General features: G+C 36.9%; 1 protein-coding gene across 6 annotated transcripts in view; it reads left to right on the top strand.

The window, feature by feature from the left end:
- Positions 1-17,944, top strand: part of hap1 (huntingtin associated protein 1) — a 233,793-nt gene that overhangs the window by 22,909 nt on the left and 192,940 nt on the right. Inside the window, exons 2-15 of one of the 6 annotated variants that reach the window (XM_079845093.1) lie at positions 2,525-2,601; positions 2,720-2,836; positions 4,407-4,498; positions 4,720-4,828; positions 4,925-5,003; positions 5,095-5,225; positions 5,332-5,406; positions 5,529-5,740; positions 6,570-6,785; positions 6,868-7,187; positions 8,204-8,398; positions 8,662-8,764; positions 8,994-9,043; positions 11,992-13,775. In XM_079845093.1, the coding sequence (XP_079701219.1) occupies positions 2,525-2,601; positions 2,720-2,836; positions 4,407-4,498; positions 4,720-4,828; positions 4,925-5,003; positions 5,095-5,225; positions 5,332-5,406; positions 5,529-5,740; positions 6,570-6,785; positions 6,868-7,187; positions 8,204-8,398; positions 8,662-8,764; positions 8,994-9,027 (1,760 nt within the window). In that variant the 3' untranslated portion in view covers positions 9,028-9,043; positions 11,992-13,775. Of the gene's footprint in view, positions 1-2,524; positions 2,602-2,719; positions 2,837-4,406; positions 4,499-4,719; positions 4,829-4,924; positions 5,004-5,094; positions 5,226-5,331; positions 5,407-5,528; positions 5,741-6,569; positions 6,786-6,867; positions 7,188-8,203; positions 8,399-8,661; positions 8,765-8,993; positions 9,044-11,991; positions 13,782-17,944 lie in introns of those variants that run through there. The other 5 variants (XR_013818611.1, XM_079845092.1, XM_079845094.1 and 2 more) reach the window with 5 other exon arrangements.

Here is a 17,944-nt window from a genome sequence, read left to right as displayed (position 1 = left end):
GCCAGACCCACATCAAGATGTTGGGTCTGGGAACTCACCATTGGCAGGGCTCAATCCGAGGGGCGGGATAAATGGTTGTCAAGAAAGTGAAGCGGAGCTAGTTGATAAATTAAACTTTCGTCGTATCCAGTCGGCAAAACTCTGAACACATCTTCCTTTCTTAAGAATGAGTGCAGTGTTGTTCTTTGTTCTTTTCTCAAAGAAAAGCTTAACTCCAAGTCTTCCAGAGTCGCGGCCAAAGCCGTTTCGAAAGACCGCTGTTCGCCAGCTTCTTTGTTTACAAGTAGCACACGGAACCGCGTCAACTCTGCCGTCATTATGTTAAGCCCACCCACCGACACAATGTGATTGGCCTGACCAGAGTTTGGTTTTCCCGGCTCGCAAGCCAACGGAGAGTTGCTAGACTACCCTGGCTGCAAATTAGATTTCTAGGCTACCAATTTCATAGTCATAGTTTAAAAGGTTAATAGGTCTATTTGATTTCTATCCAAACTCTGTACAATGGTCATATTGAATTTGATTATTTGCATTTAGCTTTATTTTCCCTGTTGTCTGCAACCCTATCAGCTGAAACAACTGCTCTGTGATGTCCAAGGACCCTCAGGGAAGCCTTTAGAGCAGATATTTGTTATTTGACTTATCTATCACCCCATTTCTGCAGTGCATTTCACTGTCCCTAGTCTAGAAGGTTAAAGCTTTATTAATGTGGACTCTACTGAGCCAGGTCGTCATTTGCAGAGCAGGGAACCACAGCCAAGCTCTTATTTTAGCAAAGTCAAACACGCCTCATTCCAGTTGAAATTTGATTACGCCTCAGGGAAAAACAAGAACCAACCAAGTGAAAATGCCTTTCTTGAAAGAAAGCAGCGAAATGTATTGCACTTATGGTAGTGCTTTACACAGATTACTTAAAAATAATAATAAATAAAAGTAAGCAGTGTCCATATTTAAGAGCAGCACCCAAAAATACTAGCTTTGATCTGTGTCCAGGGAATGTGACTCATGTGGGCAAGTATTTCCCAACTTTTTTTGTACTTTGTATCCTGACAGTTACATCAAGTACCATTAGCTATGTTTCCATTTACCTACACTTTCAGAAAAAAATAGGAAAAACTGTACCAGTTTTTAGACAGCTTGTCACTTGGGCACCATTAAAAGTACCATCTTTGTAAATGTTTTACCCCTAAAAGGTTCATAGTAGTATCTTGAGGCACATATTGCTACTCTAAGGTACTAATATGCACCTGTTAAGGGAGAGTATATTTTGTATGCGCATTTTGGGATATCACATAAAAAACGCTAGATAGATACGCCAAGATGCGCATTGCACATAAAAAACGTATCTGCTCAAATGAGGCGAATACATTTTTTTTTATCCGATAAGAAGACATGCGCATAAACTATGATGGAAACACATTTGCCGAATGAATCCCACTGCATCTCAAATGTTGGTTTGAGCATTCTGAAATGTTTGTCATCAGAATGATTTGGTATAATGACCTCCCAGATGTGTCTTACATGTTTTGTGCATATGAACGCAAGATAACATGACAGCGTTTATTGCTTTTCGTCTGTGCACTCTGAGACGCAAGTCATTTATGTTGTAGGAAAGCAAGAGTGGCTTCCCCAATTGCAGCAACTTCCATTTTTACTTCAGATAATTTGCGCCAATGTCCCAGGAAGTGATGTGTTCTCTTGAACACATGGGATGGAAACGGTACTTCATTTGAAATGTTTAATGCGATATTCCAATTTTGAGCATTAGTTATATTTGCAACTTTGGATGGAAACATAGATATTGTGTTCCTTTTAATTCAAATTTTACTGATTATCTTTTAGCAAATATATAAATCTTGCACACATTTTTTTTTTAAATTTCCTTTAAAAAGTTTAAAAACTGAAAAAAGAACAAAAAAATCAGGATATATTGTTTATATTTTTATAATATTTGTTATATTTATATATGTATTTATAATTATTTAAATATATTATATTTTAAAATGTCATAGTGTTTTACAATAAAATATTTATTTATTTATATTTAATGTATATGTGTATATCTTTATATTTTATTAATTATATTATATTTTAATATTTCATCAAAAGAATAATGTACCCCCTGAAAAAGTATGCCTAGTTGGGAACCACTGGTCTAGAAGATGTTTGTAAACGCAGGCCTGATCAGTATTTATGAGGAGAGGTGAAAATGAGAGAATTGACCCTTAATGGGATCAGGCTAAGAGGCTCTTGTTGACTGCCTAGACGTGTCTCTGTTACCTTGTCTCGTGTCTCGCCGAGGTTAGGTCACATTGACTCTACAGTGCTGTATAATGCAGTGTATTATACGCAGTGTTTGATCCATTTGAACATCAGAGCTGTTTTCTGACACATATATTGTGTGACATTCTGAAATCTACTATAATCTTTATTACATTGTTTCTGATCAATTATCATGAGCCCATCAGCCAAACCTATGCCTCTTTCTCACATTCTCACTCTCTCAATATCTTTTTTTCTTCTGCAGTGTTGTGTTCAGAGAGAGTTGGTCAAATCACAAAGACGTATCATGACATTGAGGCAGTTACACATCTGCTCGAGGAGGTGAGAGACACACAACATGGTTTGCTTCACAGTCACAGACATAATAGCTGGTGTTACCACAGCCATACTTCAGTGATGACATAATAAAAGTCCCACACATGCTTGTCTTCCTCCACAGAAAGAGCGGGATCTGGAATTGGCAGCCCGGATTGGACAATCGCTGCTCAAGCAGAATAAAGCCCTGACTGAACGAAACAAACTACTGGACGAACAGCTGGAAATTGCCCAGGAAGAGGTCATAATTGTTAAAAGAAAAATAATTTTATAAAGAGTACTGCACACAAGAATTACAATCTTCATTATTTACTTATGTCACCCCAAATATGTGTGTAAAGCTGGTGGTAGAATTTTTAGGCATCTCTTTCCATACACATATGTGCCAAGCATCATCAATTTTGACAATATATATAATTTGCTGATCATCTTCTTTTTATGACACACACATATATATATATATATTGGTCCTTTTTAGAGCTTTACAGGTCACTACGTTGTTGTATGGCAAGAGCTGTGTAAAATATATTATACTACTGAATTAGACTTGTAATTCAAATGCTATTTTAGACAAAATAATACTAATACAACTGTGTCACATCGATCAGGCATAACATGACCACTTAGAGAAGAAGTGAATAACACTGATTATTTCTTCATTATGCCACCTGTTAGTGGGTGGGATATATTAGGCAGCAAGTGAACATTTGTCATCAAAGTTGATGTGTTAAAAGCAGGAAAAATGGGCAAGCGTAAGGATTTGAGTGAGTTTCACAAGGGCCAAATTGTGATGGCTAGACAACTGGGTCAGAGCATCTCTAAAACTGCAGCTCTTGTGGGGTGTTCCCGCTCTGCAGTGGTCAGTATATATCAAAAGTGGTCCAAGGAAGGAACAGTGGTGAACCGGCGACAGGGTCATGGGCGGCCAAGGCTCATTGATGCACGTGGGGAGCGAAGGCTGGCCTCTGTGGTCCGATCAACAGGCAAGCTACTGTAGCCCAAATTGCTCAAGAAGTTAATGCGAGTTCTGAATGAAAGGTGTCAGAATACACAGTGCATCACAGTTTGTTGCCCATGGGCCTGCATAGCCGCAGACCAGTCAGGGCGCCCATGGTGATCCACCACCGAAAGCGCCAACAGTGAGCACGTGAGCATCAGAACTGGACCACAGAGCAATGGAAGAAGGTGACCTGGTCTGATGAATCCCGTTTTCTTTTACATTACTTGGATGGCCGGGTGCGTGTGCGTCGCTTACCTGGGGAAGACATGGCACCAGGATGCACTATGGGAAGAAGTTAACCCGGCGGAGGCAGTGTGATGCTTTGGGCAATGTTTTGCTGGGAAACCTTGGGTCCTGCCATCCATGTGGATGTTACTTTGACATGTACCACCTATCTAAGCATTGTTGCAGACCATGTACACCCTTTAATAGAAACGGTATTCCCTGATGGCTGTGGCCCCTTTCAGCAGGATTTTCCAAATTCTCCAGATCTCAATCCAATCGAGCATCTGTGGGATGTCCTGAACAAACAAGCAATCCCACCTCGCAACTTACAGGACTTAAAGGATCTGCTGCTAACATCTTGGTGCCAGATACCACAGCACACCTTCAGGGGTCTAGTGGAGTCCATGCCTCGACGGGTCAGGGCTGTTTTGACAGCAAAAGTGTTGCCATCACATCAGGGAGGTGGTCATAATGTTATGCCTGATCTGTGTATATAAAATAAGAGTTTAGCGATATAGATGATAATGCACTTCTTAGGGTTTTGTGTTATGGAATTTAACGCTGATTCTGGGTCTGTTTTTTATAGATTTCCCAGCTGCGTCATGAGCTCTCCATGAGAGACGATCTCCTGCACTTTTATGCCAGCACTGAAGATATAGAGCATGCTTCAGAAACACTGTGAGTCAAACACACACACACACACACACACACACACACACACACACACACACACACACACACACACACACACACACACACACACACACACACACACACACACACACACACACACACACACACACACACACACACACACACACACACACACACACACACACACACACACACAGTGATCAATGACTTCATTCGGTCATACTGATAAGTGTTTCCTCCTTCAGGCTTATACGGAATGATTCGTCCTTGTCTCTCAGCAACTACGTCAATTACGACTTTCTGCAACAGAAACTCAAGGGGTTGGAAGAGGAGAACTTCAAATTGCGCACAGAGGTGTGTTTTAACACAAACTACATCCATTCACAAAAAAATATCAAAAAGTTGTGCTACAATTAGATGCATGTTTTCACACCCATCACTCTTTTATAGGCTAATGAGTTAACCTTTGAGACCAACAATTATGAGGAACAAGAGCAACAGCTTATGATGGTGTGTGTGGATGAACTCAGTGAGTAAAATACCCACAATTACCAGCTCATCCTTCGGTATCTCAAATAAGTTAACAGATTAAAGTTTCCTCTTCTTCTCTCTCTCACCAGCGACAGCGAATAAGCGGGTTGTATCTCTGTCGGAGGAGTTGGCCCGGAAGGTGGAAGATTCGCTAAGACAACAAGAGGAGATTAGTGCCCTCCTGGGACAGATTGTCGACCTGGAGCAGCGCTGCAAAGGGGTTAGACACACTAACAAACACACACATACACACATATTTGATCTTTTACAGCATTTAGAGAATACATTTATATAAATTAATACATCAAATTTGCTTCCAAATTCAGCTCACTGCTGAGAACGAGGAGATAACGCAACATCTGAATGCCTCGCGGGAATCCCAGGCGCAGCTTAAAACAGAGGTACACTCCTCACAATATCACTATCACAATATTCACACAGCATTCTGCTGCTGTCATGTTTTCAAGAATTGTCTTTTGTGCCTCAAGTGTCAATTTATTGTTCTGTCTTCCTCTGGTGGCAGCTGAAGGAACTGCAGGAGAGGTACTCTGAATGTGAGGACATGCTCCATGAAGCCAGAGAGGACATTAAAAACCTGCGCAACAAGAGTCTGCCCAACAGCACTGTGCAGCGTTATAGCACCCTTTCTGCGGTCTTCCCAATGGATTCACTTGCGGCTGAGATTGAAGGAACCTTCCGGAAAGGCCTAGACAGCCCAGCGCCCACTGAGTACAAGTTAGTCACCTGAGTACATGTAGCAGCTATCCATATATTGCAAAAACGATTTAATCACTTTTGTTTTACAATGAAATATCGAAATATCTGTTAAACAAGACACCATTTTATTAATATTACTAAAATATTACATGATTTAAGATTTTCAGAAAAATATGCAGTGTTGTTTAAAAATCTTATTCAGTAAGGTTATTTCTGTAAGGACACAATTTTGATCAAAAGGGACAGCAAAGACATAAAATATTTTAATTTCAAATAAAAATGAACTCTATTCAAATAGAAAATAATGCATCACGGTTTAAAAATAATAATGTATAACAAAAATAATAAGAAGCACGGCTGTTTTCAACATTTATAATAATACAAAATATTTACTTTTACAATTGCCTTTTCAGATATAGTAAAATAGAAAACTTCTTCTAAAGTAATACATTTTCACAATATTATTGTTTATTTTTTTGTCAAATAAATGCAGCCATAGTGAGCACTACTTCTTTCAAAAACACTAAAAGATCTCACCCCAAACTTTTGAACGGTAGTGTATTTTGAATAATTTTTTAAAAATATTTTTAGTATTTTATTACATTTATTTTTCTCATTCCAATGGCAAATTATTTAGTAATTTTAGCAAAAATATATAAAAAGTATGCTTTATTATTATCTACAGTATATGCATATTTTTGTTAAAAAAAATGTATTGGGAAACTAAATAAAAATACATTACGTTTTTCTTTCAGTTTATTCAGTGCCTAACATGTGTTATGTATAAAATGTATATAAATGTAAATAAACATGGACATGATGTGATTCTCTCGAATTTGCTTTGCAGGAATCATCCATTGCGGGTGTTTGAGACAGTGAAAGTGGCCAATCAGGCGGCTCGGCTACGTTCTCAGAATCTCTCTCCCCAGGTTCTGGGTTCGAGCCCTGCATCATTGCGCTCTAGTCGAATCAGTACACCACGGACCAGTTATCATGAATCAGACAATGTTAGCATCAACCTGGAGGATAAGCATTCGCCCCCGACACACACACAGGATCACGGGTCAGTGTCTGCTCTTAAATTTTTCACAAAAATGAATTTTAAGAATCAATCAATAATGAATTGTAACATATTTCCTGCATAGGTTGCTGGAGTCGAAGCGTTTGGGCCAGCCAGGTACACCAGGTGGGCAGGATTTAGAGGAAGCGCTTCGGTCTCTCTCAGAGCGTCAGGAGAGCCACACATCAGAGCGTCCGTTCTTCGAGGTGGAGCGAGAAAGGAAGCTGCGCGCCCTGCAGAGTGGAAGCAGCGGCAGTGGCGGCGGCTCCAGCGGCTTCCTCACGCCCAATGGCAGCATTGCTTCCACAGGAACTAACTACTCTGGCACCTCCACGCATTCATCAGGCACAGGCTCCTCCCGCTCGTACCTGCCCGAACGACTGCAGATAGTCAAGCCGCTGGAGGGTCAGTAGATACGAATGCAAATAGTCATGAAAGATAAACTTTTAGATCAACCCTAAAATTGTGGCTTTCCAAACCACGAAATATAAAATAATAATACATAAAATAATGAGTAAATAATTAAATGCAATTAAAATAGTAATAAATATAATCAAAATATCATGTTTCTGCATGTTGGTTGCCCCACATGACTTTGATTAGGTGGATGAAAAATGTTTGAATATTAATAAGCAGTGAAACAAATAAGCATCTTTATTCAACTACATAGTCCCTACACAGTTTTTAAAAAGTATGGAAATTGATTTTAGTAATTTCCAGGTCTAGATAAATATGGAAAAACGAAAACAGAGTATGAAAAATAACTGTTTCCAGACTATTTTCCCTATTCAGTTTTCTAAAATATAAAATTAAGAATTTCTAAAAAATAAATGTATAATATAAGCAGTGTTTTCATGGCAAAAGTTTAGTGACTGTTAAACACAAGAAAGAAAAAAAAGAAATTAATACTTTTATTTAGCAAAGGCACATTGATCTAAAAAAGATAGTAAAGACATTTATGAAATTAATAAATATTACAAAAAAGTAATATTTATAATAAATTCTATTCTTTTATACTTTTTATTCATCAAAGAAATCTGAAAGAAAATCAGTTTCCACAAAAATACTTAGCAGCACAACTGTGTTTAACATTGATAATAAATGTTTCTCTTGCATCAAATCAGCGTATTAGAATGATATCTGAAGGATCATGTGACTGAAGACTGGAGTGATGATGTTGAAAATACAGCTTTGCCATCACAGGAATAAATTAAATTTTAAAATATATTACAGCAGAAACCAGTTCATTTAAATTGTAATAATATTTCACACTATTACTGTTTTTTAATCAAATAAAAGCAGCATTGATGAGATTAAGAGACTACTTTCAAAAACATTAAAAAACCTAAATGTTACCAAACTTTTGACCAAATTAATTGACCAATTTGACCTATTTTACTTAATCTTTCCACTGTCCACAGGCTCAGTGACTCTGCACCAATGGCAGCAGCTGGCCAAGCCCAATCTTGGGGGCATCCTACACTCACGGCCCGGTGTCCTCACCAAAGACTTCCGAGAGCTGGATGTGGATTTTCAGCATGTCTATAGCCTCAACGACCTCGAGGAAGATGAGCCTGATCCGTCCAAATTCCCCAACCTCCTGACCGGCGCTGTGGGTAAGAACCCAGTCACCTACAGCAACACATTTTCTTTGTAATTCTTTAGTTTGTTGGTGTGCTCAAAACACTTCAGATCCGAAAAGGTTTTAGATTTCAGTATGTATTTTTAAAAGACTAGTTTTATAATTTTTCTCATGCTTCATAGCAATTATCATGATTTTATTCCATGCTGTCTTTACTGTAATGCTGTAGGTACTGTAACTCTGTCATGCATAGCTGAGATTTAGCGTGTGTTTGTGTTTCCTCAAATAAACTTGCAGTTACTACATCCAGACCTAACATCCCTCAGACCTCCCCCACGCACCCGACCACTAGCTGTCAGATCCTCCATCCCTCTGTCCTCCTCTCCTCCTTCTCCACCAGGTAAGACATGATTCACACAGTGATTATTATAGGACTATCACACATCCATCAAAATTCTCTTGCTCTTGCTTTTAAGTGACATTTGCATAACATTAGACAATGGGTTTAATTCATACATTTAAAAACAAAATGAAGCAGAATATTAGAAATGTCTGTGTCAAATGACACAATCCAATTATTTTAATATCTTAGTATTCTTGCTTGTTTTCCCTCCTTCCTTCTGTAACAGGAAACGCTGGAACCGGCTCTTTGTACAGTTATAATCCCATCCTCTGTAAAGTAAGACGTGTCAGGCATGATCATTTTGATCCCTTTACTAGGATCATCCGTGCAATTGCGAAATCCATTCACTAACCTTCTTTCTCTCTAACCTTAGATTTCATTCATGTGCTAAAAAGTGCTTGTAGCATAACAGCATCAAGACGTTTTGTTATTAATTCCGTCTTCTCTCCTGTTTAGAGATAGATTTAGGTACATCTCATGCATCGCACATCTGTTTTAACAACACTTTTGTGCTAAGATTATGTTGGGGAATGTATAGATGTATATAGATGTAAGATGTATATTGGGGAAAATTAATGTACTAAGGTCATTCTCAAAAAATGCTGAAGTTATCAATTCAGTTAAATTCTCCCATAAATTAAAACAATGAGCAATACTTCATACATTTATTAATCTTAGGCCACATCCACACAAAGCCAGAGCTTTCCCTATCCAAACTTTTTTTCCCCTCGTCTGCATACACACGAAACCACTGAAACCGACTGCCAGACCAGTATGTGGCGCTGTAATTCTGCCACAGAAATACACTAAAAATGGAGAAGAAGAGTTGTGGCTAGAAGGGGTACAGCAATGGTAGGAAGTGAGGCAAAATCTCACAATAAAATAGCAATAAATAAATGTGTTTTATTAACGCCTACACCTACACCTACCCCAACCCTAAACCTACTCTTACAATAATGGCCGTAGCTGTATCCCTTCTAGTCTTTCCCGTGCGGGATGTGGTGTGATGACAAAATATATTTTGTTTCACAAAATATACGGATTGGCTGTACACACGAAAACGCAAGGGTGTCATTTTCAGATTTATCCACTCTGGGACCCGGTTTTTTCATGCTCCCAAAGTGCTGGATCCGTGTGGACGAAACGCTGATACGGTACAACATTTTTACATATACAGCTAAACGCATCTTCGTGTGGATGGTGCCTTAGTTAATATTAATATCAAGATTTACTAGTACATTTTAAGATTGAATGTTGTATTAACATTAGTTAATGCACAATTTTTTTTAACTAACATTAACAAAGATAAATAAATGCTGTAAAAAATATATTGCTCACTGTTAGTTCATATTAGTTAATGCATTAATTAATGTTAACAAATGAGACCTAAGTGTTACCTATTTATTTAAAAAATATATATTTTTAAACAAGGATTGTAACATCAGTGACCAGGGGCGCCATGAAGAGAAACAATAAAGATTAGGCTACTCTATTCTTCTCCCAGTTCGCAGGCCACTTACTTTTATGTATTTCAGGAAAAAGTGATGAATTTACGTGATGTAAATCCGACAGATCCTCTGAATTGCGCGTTATCAACTAACATGATCAATATAAAGGTGTTTAACACATTCACTTCCACATATTTGACAATCGGAGAATATCATACAATTCATAATATAGTGAACAAGTTTGTGAATATTTTAAATAAAAAGGAAAAACTTAATAAACGCGATAAATAGGCCTATCTGTCTGTGTGGCTGCATGACGCGACGCCAAAGAAATAAAACATTCTAAAATAATAATGTTCTAAAATAAGAGTCGCCTCAAAATACTGCGGGGACTAGAATATATAATAGAGCCCCTAAAATATAGATACCCTCAGCCCACACAACCATATACAGGAACAATGATTCAATGTTTCTCTGAAGAATTTTTTAATTGTGGTTTTGCACCCACACAGAAGACTGCTTGCACTACAGGCCTCTTGAATTAGGCCTTTTGACACATCTCCGATCAACAATCATCTCTAACATTTTAGCCTATTCTGATTTGTGAGGACCCAAGGGAAACTTCCATCCTTTTAACGTCATCATCTCTACTTTTTTTACGTTTTTGCTTAAGTGCTTCTTTCCATTCTTCGTGTTATTATTTTTTGCACGGTTAACACGTCATGCGTTGTATTTTGATGTTCACTTCTTACTTTCTATAATTCACAGATTTTATTTTACTACAATATTATTAGTTAATGTGTTCCCATAAAAAGACAATTGCACACATTTAAATTCATTAAATCATCCCTTAAATAATTTGTAATAAAATATTTTTCCTCAATAACATGCAAATTAACCAAGTGGGGAAAAAACTAAATTTAAAGGTATATTAATAATTTTCAACATCATGGGGAACACATTTTGCACATTAGAATGGTACGGGCCCCTAAAGAGACATTTTTTTTCCAATGATTTTGGTTTTGCCGGAGAATGCAAAGTGTCTTGAGGGAACACAAAAGCATTGAAAAGTAATTTTTCCTCCCATCTCTTTTTTTTTTTTTACACCAAGTCCCTTTTTAGGAGCTCCGTAGAACAATGTTCTTTCTCTGAACTTTGACTTTGACAGTCAATTTTCATGTTTGTGCCTTCAAAATACTAGTTTTATAACATTGACAAAAAAGGACATTCTTTAAAAAAAAATTATATTATTAATTACTTTGTTTAGCTTTTCTGCGAACTTTTACTAATACTTCACCTGGAGATTTTTTTAATTTATTTAATTAATTAAATAGGTAGCTAGCTGTACATTTCATTTAATTGATATACTAGATGAAGAGGACTTTTTTCAGGCACCTGGCAAATAGCCATTTTATATTATCATTAAATGTTATAGGTTATAGAACCTTTAACATCAACATCACTGTTTTATTGTTATGAAAGTAACCCCCCTTTTTATAAGGGGTTTCTTGAATATTGGAAATCTTTATCATGACTGAAATGTCATAATATTTTGAGAATGACTTACTAATACTAGACTGTGCATGTTCCATTCAAGTCTTCCTCTATATGCCATAGAACCAACTTGTGCGAGTCTCATCTTCACATCCATTTATTCATAAGCATGATCATATCATCTTTCACTAACACTTGTGCTCTGCCCCCTTTGTTTCTGGTGTGGCTAACTAAATCTTCCCATGGAGCATCTGACATTGTTCTTCCTTGTTCTCTCCTCAGCGTTCGGCCCTGCAGTGCGTCCGCTTGTGGGAGCTGTGAGCATGTGAGGACGTCATCAGGTCTCCAGTGCGACTCTGGGTCCACATCACACCTGCACCCGATCTCATCCCTCGGTCTGCTACAACTTGTATCGCAGCATGGCATCTCAGGCGCAACCCATCCCAGCTCTTCTCTCATTCACTCCTTCAGCGCATCCTCAGAGGAAAGACAACGAGAACAAGAAAAAAGAGCAAAGGAACGGCAGAGAAACATTTTCAGTGTCAATCTTGTGGAAAAGCTCAGAAGCCTGGGTCTGTACAAAGTGGTTGCCAGGGGATTGGTGGATTATGGTCGAAAAGAAAAACAAGACCCACATAATAGTCCCCCTTGAAAACGCGCAGAGCTGTTCACGCTGTTCACCATTAAAGGTGCCATTTTGTGCATCACACTCATTTTGGCATTCAGCTAAACTTTCCCCATTTGTTATGGGGCCTTCCGGAAGCCATATCAGTTGAATGACTTGTCAAGTTTGCTTTTCTGTGGTGACTTCCTTTTGTATGTGTCACTGGGAATTTTAAGCATGGACTGCACCTCAATACATTTCATGATGAAATCAAACATCTTTTTTTGTATCATTGTTGTCATAGGGTGTATTAAACACTCTTCAGAAGGGAATAGCTGTACATTTGTTGACTCTTAAACATGACTTTGTCACCATCAGTCCTGAAATCACTGTTTTATTGTTGAAATTGTAGCATCACTACAGAAAAATGCACTATGTGGCCTCAATTTTTGCTTGCTGCCAAACAAGCATCAATGTCATTAGTGCGTTCTGTTTCCTGATATACATTTGTTCATAATAGCACTTTTCAGGGCATTCAAACCCCCTTTTTTTCTAGGGAACGTAGGGTACATTATGTGATGTACTGCACCCGCAGTCTAAACACTGTAAAAATGAGAAGCTGCTGGTGCTCTAGGGAACATTTATACAGACTTGTTGAGCGAATAGAAGTGATCTTGTGCTTTATTTTCACTGTGCTTTAATGCATGAACACCTCATGTGATGGTACACCATGCACACACATGTTTGTACTGTATGTAATGCAACTTTAATGTCACAGACACGTTTTCACCCAAATGTAAAGTTTGTAATGCATATGATTGTGTTTTGTCAGAATCAGGGATGCAGTATTAAAAGTCAATGGTGCAGTTTCTTCTTGAATTAAGTGCAGTAGAGCCATAAATGGCAAATGCACAATCGGTTAATTACAATAGAGTCATCTTGGGAATTTATATCACTGGATACAAGATCTATTTGGGTGCATTGTTCTCTTAACAACAACCTGTTTCCCTCTCAATAACCTGTCCATTAACGTCTTTCATTGTGTCCACTAGAGTTTGTCAACCAAATGAAAAGAAACATGGTAATATATCTGTATGTGGAAAGCCTTCTATGCATTTGAGATTTTCAGAGGATGAAGTGTAGTATTTACTGATCTAGAGTGTCAGACAAAACGTAATATATATAAAAAATGTGTACCTGAAATACCACTCTGTACAAAACACGCCTGGTCACAATTTTGTAGAATATGTATAGTTGTTTAAAAAAGGCTAAAATGTAAAGATTTATTCATTTAAACAAGGATAAAAGGTTAACGGTTGAGCAATGGTTGTATTTTTACATTAGAACAATGTTTAGACACTGTTTAGTCTCGCAGTGAATTGAAGCCCCTGAGTTCACTGTCAAGTAAGTTTTTGGGCTCTGATATTGTGTTACATGGCAATAAAGACTTCAGTGTATTTTGACCTGTCTGCATGGTTATATGTTTATGTGTGAAATGCCTTGCTTTTTTTAATGCTAATTTCAAATTCATGAATTGAATAACCTACATTTTAATATTATAGTAAAGAAAGTATAAAAGTGTCCTAAAATGGTCTGAAAACAGCATAACACACAGTGTGAAAAATGGAGAGCTGTAGGGATGACATTTTTGAAGGCCAATATCCGGAAACAAATTAGCCTTTCTGGTTCCATAGTCCCGAGGTCAATTTTTTAAATGCCTAAAATAAGGTTTGTGGTTAACACAAGCTCAATATAAGTTCTTGTTTTATGACTGTAGTTTTCAGTCCAATCCTGGTCCTGGGTCTCTAATATCCCAGATGAAAAAAAGGCGCACTAACACACTTATTTCAGTACACTTCCATAATGAACTTAAAGTGCGCTATTTTTGTGCACTAATTTTGTACTTAATTTACAAAAAAAATATTCTTTAGTACTTCTTAAAATAATCTTAAGAACATAAGTGTACTCAACTGTGCTGTTTTGAGACTATGATCATGAACTAAAATGTGCTTTTAACATACTTTCTCTGTATTTCAAAAAAAATATTTAGTTACCAATTGTAGTACTCATTAGACATAGAAAATAGACTTATGAATTATTTAAAATATAAGAACAATATATAATAAATATATACAAAATGTATTTATAATGTATACATATTTTTATACATTAAATAATGTCAAATGTATTGTAACTATTAATATTTCCTTTATATGATGTAGTTAAGTATATGTTAGTTTTACTTGTAGTTAATGCATTTCTACTCTATTTTTCATGAAAATCCATTAAAATAGAACTTAGTGATATGTCCCGGGGTGTTTGCAGGGAGACAGACAAGAAGTTACAAGAAACTACAAAAGGGTTAATAATACTTTCCACAAAGACAGGCAGTAAACCCGATGAACATAACTGTGTGCATGTAAAGCGTTCATAGCACACTTTTAAGTAATGCACTTATAAAACACTTCTGTATTTGGTTTACTTTATCTGACCACATTTAAAAGCAATTTAAATGGTGCTAATTAGTGCATTAATATTAATGGGATAGTTTACCCATCTTAAGTATATATGACATTCTTCTTTTTTAGTTATATCAAAAATGTCCTGACTCCTGCTAATCCAAGCTTTATAATGGCAGTGAATGGGAGCCCAAAATTTGAAAACCAAAAAACTGCATCCATCCATTATAAAAGCAATACGCATCGCTCCGCTTGAGGTTGAGTAAAGCATGGGGTCATTTTTTTGGGTAAAAAAAAAATCTATTTGATTAAAATTTAGGATTAGGCTACTATATACAAGTCTACTAAGATTTAACTAATTTTTAAAGCATTCAAAGCACACTTTTAAGAAATACACTAATAAAGCTAGTGGTAATTAGTGGTATTTATAAATTAATGGTAAACATTAACTTTTCTTAGTGTCCATGGAAATGTGCAAAACCAATCTGACTGGCTTCTAGTTAATCCTGTCTGACTGTGTAGTGTCATTTTAACATAAAGCTTCCAGAGCCTTCCATGTGTCAGTCTCCAGGGTTGCAGGCTCATGGACATGTGCAAAAAAAAAATATTGGCGAAACTCTCTGCAAAAAATAACCCTATATATAATTCACTCATTACTACATGTGACAGCAGTGTTTATAGCACCTTAAAATGTAATTTACTTTACCTAATGTCACTCCAGTCATGTATGACTTTTTGTTTCATGGAACAACACCTAGCAGTGAGCTGTCGACAAAGCCCTTAAGACCACAGTAGAAGTAAAAGTTGTAACAATTGATCAATTAACCCCCCCCCCCCCTTTAATATCGAAATAATATCCAAGTGACATCAGCATTACAATGTTTCCAATATGCTTCTAATTTATTATCTCCCTTTTATAGTGCTGCAGCTGCTCACCAAGGCTCTCTCAATTTAAAATGGACACACTATCCCTGACATCACTGCCTATCACTTTTTTTATTGTGTATGGGGATGTTCATGTTGATTTTGAGTGATGTTAATTATTTTGTTGCTTACTCTTGTGTGCATGAAGCTGAAACTATTCTTTACACTCTTGCTTTCAAAATCACCCCCCACCCCTTTATTGTTCCTGCTTTAAAACTATTTCCCCAGTTATATATTTTTAATGATGTAACAAGACCTTGTTCTGTTGTTCCATTTGTTCCTGTTTTAATAAAACTTTTTAAAAATGAATTGCTATTGTATTGACGTCTTACCCAAGAGATTACGACCCAAAAATGTGTATGCAATGGTAAAAAAACACAAATATTTACACTCTTACCTGATTGCCTCTTTTTTTATTTCTTCCCCCCCCCCCTAGTGAGCTGAATACATGTAGTGTTTTACCACTTATTAATGCGGTGCAGCTGTTTGAACACTAGACCTGGTTACTGTCTTACATCATATTATACAGATGGATATTATACAGTTCATTTTGTAATTCTGGGAACATTCTCTTTAGGTTATAAAAATAAAACCAAAAAATAACCAACAGGAAACGTTCTGGGAATGTTCTCTTTATGTTATAAAATGAACCCAAAAAATAACCTACAGGGAACGTTCTGGGAACGTTCTCTTTATGTTATAAAATTAACCCAAAAAATAACCTACAGGGAACGTTCTGGGAACGTTCTCCATAGGTTGTAAAATCATCCCCAAAAAATAACCTGCAGGGAACGTTCTGGGAACGTTCTCTTTATGTTATAAAATTAACCCAAAAAATAACCTACAGGGAACGTTCTGGGAACGTTCTCTTTAGGTTAAAAAAAAGGGAACCAATAGAGAACGTTCTCAGAACGTTCTTATTTGGTTCCCCAAAAAATAACCAAACGGGAACCATATGGGAACGTTAGGGGAACGTTCTGTGTTTACTGGGTAGTAGCTACATTATTTTAAATGGACTGAAGTAGGCCTACTTCTGAAGTGGAAATATTCTTTTAATTAGTGTATTTATAGTGTATAACTTTTACAATTTTATTTAGCACAACAAATAAGAATGTATTAGTATAAATGTACTTGCTTGCATTCAAGTATACTTTGTTTTCACCCGATGCAACACACTGTCAGAAAGCAGGCAGCTGACTTGTCGCCTTATCAAGCAATGACTTTGCTGGCAGCTGATTTCTGAGGCAGCGTAATAAATGTTTAATGATCTACAACAAAATAGAGAGAGCTGGTGATAACCAAGATTATATTTAAATAATTAATCAGGACAGACACTCTTGTTTACTTCAACCATGACTCATGGTCCATGAGGAATCTGCTGATTAAAAAAAAAAAGGGATGTTCATCCTTTGCTCACATTGCTTGATTCTGAACGCAAGTAGCTACACCGTGTTCTCTGTCGCCATCCTGCGGCAGCTGATCGCAAGATATTTGCCTACGCTCTGTACGATGACACTTCTGTATGTTTTAGAACCGGATGAGTTATACTCCGTTTGAACTGAACTGTGCCCACAGGATGATGAATTGCAATGTTGGAGGGATTTGGTATTTAGTTTTATTCAATAGTTCACAACTTGCATACAGAAGCCCACCATTTTTCAGATAACAGTAATACAATCCTATAGCCTAACAAAAACACACAACAAACGAATACAACATATATCAAACAATACTAATAATAAATGTGTATCAGAAAGAAAATATATTTACAGTTTGTCTGTACATTGCACTTTATGTATAGGCCTACATAGCAAAAGCAAATCCAGTGAAACATGCACCAAATAAATAGACCCAAGAAACTGCCTAAATGGCCTTTTGTGTGTGTGTGTGTGTGTGTGTGTGTGTGTGTGTGTGTGTGTGTGTGTGTGTGTGTGTGTGTGTGTGTGTGTGTGTGTGTGTGTGTGTGTGTGTGTGTGTGTGTGTGTGTGTGTGTGTGTGTGTGTGTGTGTGTGTGTGTGTGTGTAAAAAAGTATATGGAACTAGGATGGAAAAAGTCTTTGGATTTAAATCCGACATTTAAAAACAAATTAAAACAAACATTTATGATGTTTTGTTATGATGATCATTAGATTTAATCACTGATGATAGCGCAATTTATTGTAATGTTTTGTTTCCAAAAGTGGCGGACATGTTAATTACATGTTCAGATGACTTTTTTCAGTGAAATTCTTATTTAGGTTATACTCCA

The sequence above is a fragment of the Gobio gobio genome (assembly GCF_949357685.1).
Source record: "Gobio gobio genome assembly, chromosome: 19".
NCBI lineage: Eukaryota > Metazoa > Chordata > Actinopteri > Cypriniformes > Gobionidae > Gobio > Gobio gobio.
This window is presented reverse-complemented; position numbering and strand designations above follow the sequence as displayed.